Here is an 8,022-nt window from a genome sequence, read left to right as displayed (position 1 = left end):
AGGACCTTAAAGATCATCTAGTTTCAGCCTCCCTGCTGTGGGCAAAAAACAGATATCTTCTTGTGCCTGGTAGCATTCGGGCAGCTTAGCTTTTGGTGTGCCTTCTTGGAGAAATAACGGTGATCGAACTGGTTCTCTGCTGTACAGTTTCTAGCGTTGACGGCGTTTCTTGATCTTAAAAAAAAGTTTGGGTGGTGTTAGTGTGTAAATGGCATTTTGCAATCTGACTTCGTGGTTTTTTCTGTGCCTTGAGAAGAAACTGGGTGGAGGGAGAGTTAAAAAAATTAACGCCACTTTCACTGGAGTGTAAATGGTAGATTGTTCTTCTGTCAGTAAGCAGCACATCTAAACCTGCATGTTTAAAACTAGGATCTAAATTCGTGTCTGGATTCCTAAGTTAGCGGTAGACTGGCTTAAATGAGTGGCCAAGTGCCCTAGTGTGTTTTGTAGTGAGCGAGAAATGCAGGCATCCCTCAGGTGCAACTACCAAGCTTAGCCGGTTTTGCCTTAATGTGCAGTATTTCTGAACTTGCATCGTATATGTCATGTGAAACAACCTTTCTGTGGCCACTTCACAACTGCAAATTCTTCAGAAAGAGTCCCACCAAACTGCTTAGCGTATGGCTCTAAAATTGTCACCTTTATGTGACGCCTCTAAGCTGATAGTCCATGAGAAAGTTTAAGGCTAGAAGCTCACCTAGTAGCCCACTGCTGCAGGATTTGGGAACTCTTGACAAATGATGACTTCCTCATACCACAAGAAGGATATCAGAAGTTGATAGTGGAACTATCATCTGTAGTAAGCAGTCAGTGAAATTGCAGACACACAGCCTCTTGTACTGAAGCAGTCAGATTTGCAGAGGACAAAGCCCCCAGGTATGTCTCTTACTTCTGTTAGTGGCTGGCTGCAGCCTGCTCGTTATTTCCCAGCACTCTGCTGGTGGAGCAGTTCACATGAGTACTTCTTAATTGGCTTCGGGCAAAATATGCCAGCTCTCATAGCCTATGCAACAGCAAACTGGTGGAATTGATAATTTACAGCTCCCTGCCATTCTGTGCTAATATTAGTGAGAAAATCATGATTGATTTGTTTTCGTTCCTTCAAAATGGTTGGTTTTTATTTGCTTTGGTAAATATTTGGAAGTACAGTTGCTTCCTTTAGTTGTAAATCACCTTTCTCAGTGATGGAGCCAGCAGAGAATAAATTAAACTGTTAAACTGAGTTACAATTCCACACAAATGAGGAAAAATATAGAAAATACAGGATTCAAAGCCTTCATATTTTGCAGTCAAGTTAGTTTAATTAACCTCTTTCTTCTGGTTCCTGGTGTAATTTAAATACTGATGTTACAATTTTTGGTATTCTCAGGAAGTGATGAGTGGGTCATAATTTCAGATAAAATCTTGGCATAGGATTGAGGTCTTTCTTGTAACAGTGTGCAGTTAGTAACTACCGTTTTAGAACTGTGGTGCAATGTGGGGGAGAAACTATAAAAACCAGCAGTGATAATGTAATTCTGTGTGGTGGTGTTTTTCCATTACCTGCATTGAATTGCTATTGTTAGTAGCATTAATCACAACAATTTATAATACAGGACGTTTGTTGTTATAAACGCCCCATTTTCAATTCTATTGTGTATACACTCAAATGCTAAGTAAGTAATAGTCTTATTGAATAGATGGTATTGTCTGTGCACCACCTCTGTAAGAAAAGAGAAGAGAGAATTTGCAAGAAACAATCTAAACCGGAGGGCCTTTGGCTCCACCTTCAGAGTTCAAAAGGAGCAAATGACAAACCTTCATTGACTAAGCTTCCCTGGCCTGCTTTCTCTCTGAAGTGTAAAAGTAGATTTTTTTTCCCCTGTGTCTTTAACAAACTGTAAAGGATGCTTGTGTGAAGCTGATGCCTGGACCTCTGTTTTTAGATACCTGTGTGATCAGCAGCAAAAATTTGAACGTCGGTGGGACAACCTGTGGTTAATGTTTTGCGTATGCTTTGCAGAAACCAGACCCTTAATGCAGTATTTCTGCATGTGGCATTTTAGGGGAAGTGTCCAAGTAAGTGGCAGCCCAAAGTTTTAGTACTTTTCTAAAAAATTATGATAGGTTATGGTATCTGTACATTAAATGGATGTGAGAATGGCTAAGTCTGTGTAGAGGGGTTGTGGCAGAATTATGATAGTTCCTTTTTTCCCCTCTTTTGTTACTCCCTTAAAACATGGTTCTCTTTTTGTGCTTTCGCCGGAGAGTTTGTTTCGTTTTCCCAAGTCATATGTTGTAATTCTTTTTTCTTTCTTCTCTTGTATATTAAGAAATAATTCTGAATGTGTCAATTTTCATTTTTCTTTACAGGTTCTGCCCAGTTGATATTTAGTGTGACAGATGTTGTTGAAAAAACTGACTGTAATAAAACTGTCACTTTACCTTGCTATGTGACTAATCTGAAGGAGAACAATGTAGAAGCCATGTTTGTTACATGGAAAAAAGAAGGGAAAATAATTTTTTCTTTCGATGGAGCAAACCGGCAGTTCTACAGAGATCCAACGGTTCCGTCAGCTGACTTAGTATCTCAGGAAGATTTACCCAAGGGCATTGCCTCTCTAACGCTTGACAGTACAGAAGCAGATGTTGGAAATTACAGTTGTGAAGTAACAGAATCAAACAGAGAAGGAGAAACAAGAGTTGAACTTAGAAACCTCTCAGGTGAGTTGCCTGCCATTGTTTTAGAACCTTTTGTGAGAGAAAACAAGCAAAATCTTACGGGAAAGAGGAAAAACTATGAATATGGCAATATATTGCTTTAAATTGAAAATACAAAAAATGTAGCATCTAGGCCTTCTAACTTGAATGCTAATATTAGTTGTTTTGGGTTAAGTTATAGGGGAGTGCTTCTGTGGGAAAGATCTGAATGCATTTTTTTCGGTCTCTAATATGTGAAGATCACTTATCTAATATAGTAAAATCAGTGCTTTCCCACATCCTCTAGATTATGTAGGTGGTGATATTTTCAGCACCCTCATGCTATTGCATTACATACGGAAATATTCCGAATATCTTTGTAATACTGAGATGTATACATCCATCACAGTGACTGCAGAGATCTTCCCTTTGAAGAATTGCATCTTGCAGTCTTCAGCTATGCTGGGAAAATTACAGATAGAACTAACAGAAATTCTGTGTAAGAGCTCTAGAATTTGATCTGAAGGTGTGCAGTTTTCCAGTGAGGTTGAAAGTGCTGCCACGATGGTAACTTGTTACGGTTGTCTACAATTAAATGTCATCTTCAGAAGACTATGTTAAACTTATAGTAATGGTGACTAAGTGATGAATTTCTCATTTAGTGAGCCATTTTACCTTATCTTGTCAGATGCAGCCCATGTGCTCTAGTGCCTTAGCTGTTGAATAATGGGATCTGCTGTACATGTGCAGTCTGTCTGGTATTCTGCAGAGGTGACAGTTTCACTGAACATATGTGTGTTTTCTTTATCTGTTCTGCACAGGAGACTTGCTCCTTGCTTCTGGAAAGCTGCTCAGAAGCACTGAATATGCTACATATGCAGAACATATGGAGTCTTGCCTGTGCACTGTAGCATTGTCCTAGGACATTTTTGCTAGTAGTTTTTGCATTTGTCATTAAAACATTTGTTTGAGTTTCATAAATATTACTTATGTCCTGCTGCAAACATCTGTGTAATTCACAGTTTGGTCTAATTATTGAGTTAACCATATACACTGCAAAACAAGTGTGATCCTGAAATGGACTGTGTAGGGCACAGCCACTGAAAGAGTGAGGATGCTACAAAATCATTCAGTTCTCGAACACTGCAAAAACAGGGGAAGGGGAATATGCAGTTCTCTGCCTTCTCTTATAACTTTTTCCTCACTCAACCTTTTTGGACTGTTTTTGCCATTTAGTGTTAAGCTCTAGAAGAGGAAACAAGGCTTGAGGATGTAGTAGAATCAAGTCCCATTTGCAAGTTTTATTGTTTTATTTTTACTTTCTCTGTGTTTAGAATTTTGAAAGCAGTATAAAGACTACAAAGCAGGAAACTGATGTAATTTTTCTAATTTCATTTTCTAGTTGTCAGTTGCGGCGAGGAAAATACCCCAACACCCAAGGAAAAATGTGGTTGGTGAAGAATTTATAGTTGCGAGGTCACATTAGGTTTGAGAGTATATGCTAGAAAATGTAAAACTTAAGTCTTATGTTTGAGGGTTGAGCTGAAGGTAACACAGTCCCTTGTTCTCTCTTTAAATTCTTCTGCATAATTTTTTGTTATTTGTTCCTCAGTGTTCTGGAGAGATTCTGGAGATAATAAGCTAATAGAAGAAAGTGTAGCAAGTGTGTTTTGAAAAGGTTTAGTGAATAATGGAAATCCTGTACCAGTCTTCACTCTGTCATTTCTGTGTAATGAATTAACGCTGTCTCTACTAACATGTTCCAATTGATGCTGTTACGATAGTCTTATAAGAGCCAACTATTTTCCATCTCACTGTACAGAATTCCTGGATTCACTTAGGAAGTGAGTAGCAGGGTGAGCAAGAGTTGTATGCTAGTGCCCTTGTCTGTGGGCACAGTCTTTCCTGATCAGTTATCTTCACAGGAGAATGACCTTAAAGTTTCCCCTTTTCCCTTCTTTTCTCTCTTTTCTCTCCTCTTTTCCTTTATTCTCACCTTTATTCTTCTTTCCCTTTTCCCTCCTCTCTCTCTCCTCCCCCCCACCATGTCTGGAAGTCTCTCCTGTTAGTTTGGAACTGACTTCCTTGTATTGGCCCTCAAAATAATACTCTTTGCCAGGAGTTTACTTATATTGCTATGAAGCACCAGAGTCAGGGAAATGTATTACCATGAAAATGTGTTCAGCTGTTCCTCATATTTGCAAGTATTTCCATACAATAAATGCTTTTAGACTGTAAGACTGGACCACATGTGGTTCCGTGTTGCATGCTGAAGTCCTAGCAGTACCAGGCTTCACAGATGCATTTTTTTTCTATATTTAATACCCAGTAGTGTCACCTGTAAACACTACAGAGGAAGTGAAGCTCCTTTAGAGTCACTGCTTGCAGATACTTTCAATTCATTAATAATTCCCAGTTACATCAAATGCCATTGCTAGGATCTGCCTGTAAGATTTGGCTTAGGTAGAGAATGGCAACTGTACATTGCAGTTACTGTTTAATATTAGTTGCTTTTTTGAAAATGCAAATGAAGTAAAAAGCCTTTTAAACAATTTATTAAATTGGCCTTCTTTTGGCAATAAGGAAGTTGGCAGATATTCTTCCATTTCTTTGCCTTCAGTATACTTTGTGATTGCCTTGTATTTATTTATGTTGCAACCACAGTATCTTCTATGACCCCTTGCTGGGAGGGGGGAGAAGGGAGGGGGGAAAAGGGGAATTTGTCAATTTAAAACTGTCCTCAGGGTATTTACTTGGCATTGAAAATTTTGAAATATTATTATTTAATTCCACGTTTCTGGAGCTGCAGATACAGCTTTTAAATATGGAGAGTAAGTGCAAGGAGTATGCATCCAGATGAAGATTAGAAATTTATTTGGAAGCAAGTCTGCAGGCAGAGGAATGGTGGCACGTATAATGTAGGAAATGGAGACTTTGGATTCCACTGAGTGAGTTGAAATGAAGTTATGAGTAGAGATGCAAGAATCAGCTGCATTTTCCAGTTCAGTGGAGATATTTTCAGAATGTTCTATTGGGAAGTGGCTTACATGGTCTTACGGCACGAGTGACTGAACAGCCTAAAGCATCCAAGATGCAGGAGACAAAAAGCTAAATGGATGATGGTGGGAAGACTTAAAGGAAAATGTGTGATTTCTGAAATTAACAAGGCAGTGTTTCCTTCTCACTTAGGTTAGCTCCTCTATTCCTTATTACACATCTGGATTTCTTCAGGGAGTACAGCAGTTGGAGGTGGGACAAAATAGCTGGGAAAGCATTCAGCTGGACTTTTCACATCTTGCCCAGCTTCACTGCTTAGCCTAAATACACCATTTTTCTGATGTACTGTGCTGTTTGTAGTTCTGCAAGCTAACTGACTTGTACTGCCAGGCAGTAGCATAAACATATCCTCTGCTGCAGTGGAGGTTAAGACCTCCAGTTTGGAAAACAGTATTGTGACTAGAAATACTGAAAAAATAGGTTGTCACACACCAGATCAGAGTGAAAAATACATAGGTAGAAATGATAGCTTTCTTAGTCTATTAATGCTGTTACATACAGTATTGAGCAATCTAGAGCCTAAAAGGAGCAATAAATGTAAGCCTAATAACCTCAATTTTTGTTTTCTTCCTACTATTTTTCTTTGTTTATTCCCTAGGATCATGGTTTCTTCTAATGGAAAGGGCTATCATCATAGCGTTGCTGTTCTTAGTTATTATTTTGTGTTCGGCTCAGTTCACTGTTATTGGTAAGTATCGACTCTTTAATTCTTTGCAATTATTAATTTGTTCTAAAATCAGTTGCTTGCATAAAGGCATCCATGTAAATTGAAAGACAGTGCTTACATCTAAAAGATGTCTGGTAGAATTGATCCAGATCATACACAGAGGGGTGGTACATGTGCTTTGTCAAATAACTTGGTGTTTAGTTTGCTCTGGACTGACCGTCGACACTGCGTTAACTTAGGTGCACTTCTGGGTTTTCTTTTGGCATGAATCAGCTGACACCATAAGAGAGTTAACTTGTATATGGTTCTCAAAATAGTTCCTAATAAGCGCTATTACTTACAGGTTTGGTCAATAAGGGCACACCAAGCTGCACTCTTTTGCTGCGTAGTCTTCCATTTCCTTTTCAGTGAGCCTTGCGCTCTTTCGGGATATGTAATGTACGTTTTTGGCATTAAGCTACAAAAACACTAGTCTGGCATAGCATTTGCAGAGTTTGGGACCTTTGAACTGAAAAAAGCCCATGACCTCATCAAAAAGATGTATGTTTAGGGCTTCAGTGTGCCCCATAGTGCCCCAGTCATGCCTTGTGGATGCAGGCACTGTGTTGAAGGGGATCTAGCCCTAAGCAGTGGGATCTGGGCCAGTCTGCTCTGTTTGCTTGGAGGGTAGGGGTTGCTTCCTGGGGTTAAGATTTTTAACAGCTGTATGTCTTTGTAGACAAAGGTATGATGTGCACCATAAAGGATCTGTGTTTAGAGCTAGTCTGCCCTGTGGTGATGTTTCTGCTGCCAGTACTGTAGCAAAATTTGAGCTTTTTTGCATGTGTGCAATTTTTGTGGGTATAATTGATAATGTCTACTGTCACTGATTAGAACAAGGAAGCTTTTCTTCACTGTTGGTTCATCATGACACTATTGAATCATTAGAAACAGAAGCATGTTTAATTTTATGGTAATAAAATAAATATTAGAGAATGATGGTGCTCTCTTTGTAATGTAAAATTGTTCATTAGTCTTTTAGCACTGGCTGAGTTATAATTTAACACTGACATCGATGGTGTTGTTAAATGTTTTTAGAGGCAATACATTCACTGGTGTCAGACATCCTTAGATGTTCTTTTATACACTGCTGTCCAAAATCTCTGCGATGTAGAATGTGCTTTATGTCCTAGTCTTTCAGGTGGGTCTCTGTGGTGCAATTTGCTACGTCAGTCTGTGAGGTTTTTTTCAGCCTTTTTCAGTTTATAGGCTTTATAAAATAAAAAAAAAAGTTATGCTTAGAGTTGAGTCCATAAGAAATGGAAAGAAGTTGCACTCAGAGTAATTTATAGTATAGTAATCACATACATATTCAGCTGTCTATATATAATTTGCTTATTTACCTTTTAATGGACCTCTGAGAGTGGTATTTATTTTTGCCTTAGTGTCTTGTTTTCCTTATTTAGCATATTTAGAATATGAAAAAAGTGAATTTCCAGTATAGATATGCAGCAAGTTTTTACTATTACTACTATTCCAAATAATTTTTTAGGTTTAAATGCCAGTAATACTTGAGAGTATGACTGGAGTCCTGTTGTGTTTGGCAATGTGAATATAATGAAAGGTAGAGTTTTAATTAC

The 8,022-nt window shown here is 38.5% G+C and overlaps 1 protein-coding gene across 1 annotated transcript in view; it reads left to right on the top strand.

Annotated features, from left to right (window-relative positions):
* Positions 1–2,360: 2,360 nt before the first annotated feature.
* The window catches only part of CD47 (CD47 molecule), a 17,135-nt gene continuing 11,473 nt past the window's right edge, over positions 2,361–8,022 (top strand). Inside the window, exons 1-3 of the mRNA XM_010076711.1 lie at positions 2,361–2,703; positions 4,082–4,129; positions 6,335–6,424. Coding sequence (XP_010075013.1) covers positions 2,466–2,703; positions 4,082–4,129; positions 6,335–6,424 — 376 coding nt within the window. The 5' untranslated portion in view covers positions 2,361–2,465. The remainder of the gene's footprint in view (positions 2,704–4,081; positions 4,130–6,334; positions 6,425–8,022) is intronic.

This window comes from Pterocles gutturalis, unplaced genomic scaffold (genome assembly GCF_000699245.1).
Source record: "Pterocles gutturalis isolate BGI_N339 unplaced genomic scaffold, ASM69924v1 scaffold52293, whole genome shotgun sequence".
NCBI classification, from domain to species: Eukaryota; Metazoa; Chordata; class Aves; order Pterocliformes; family Pteroclidae; genus Pterocles; species Pterocles gutturalis.
This window is presented reverse-complemented; position numbering and strand designations above follow the sequence as displayed.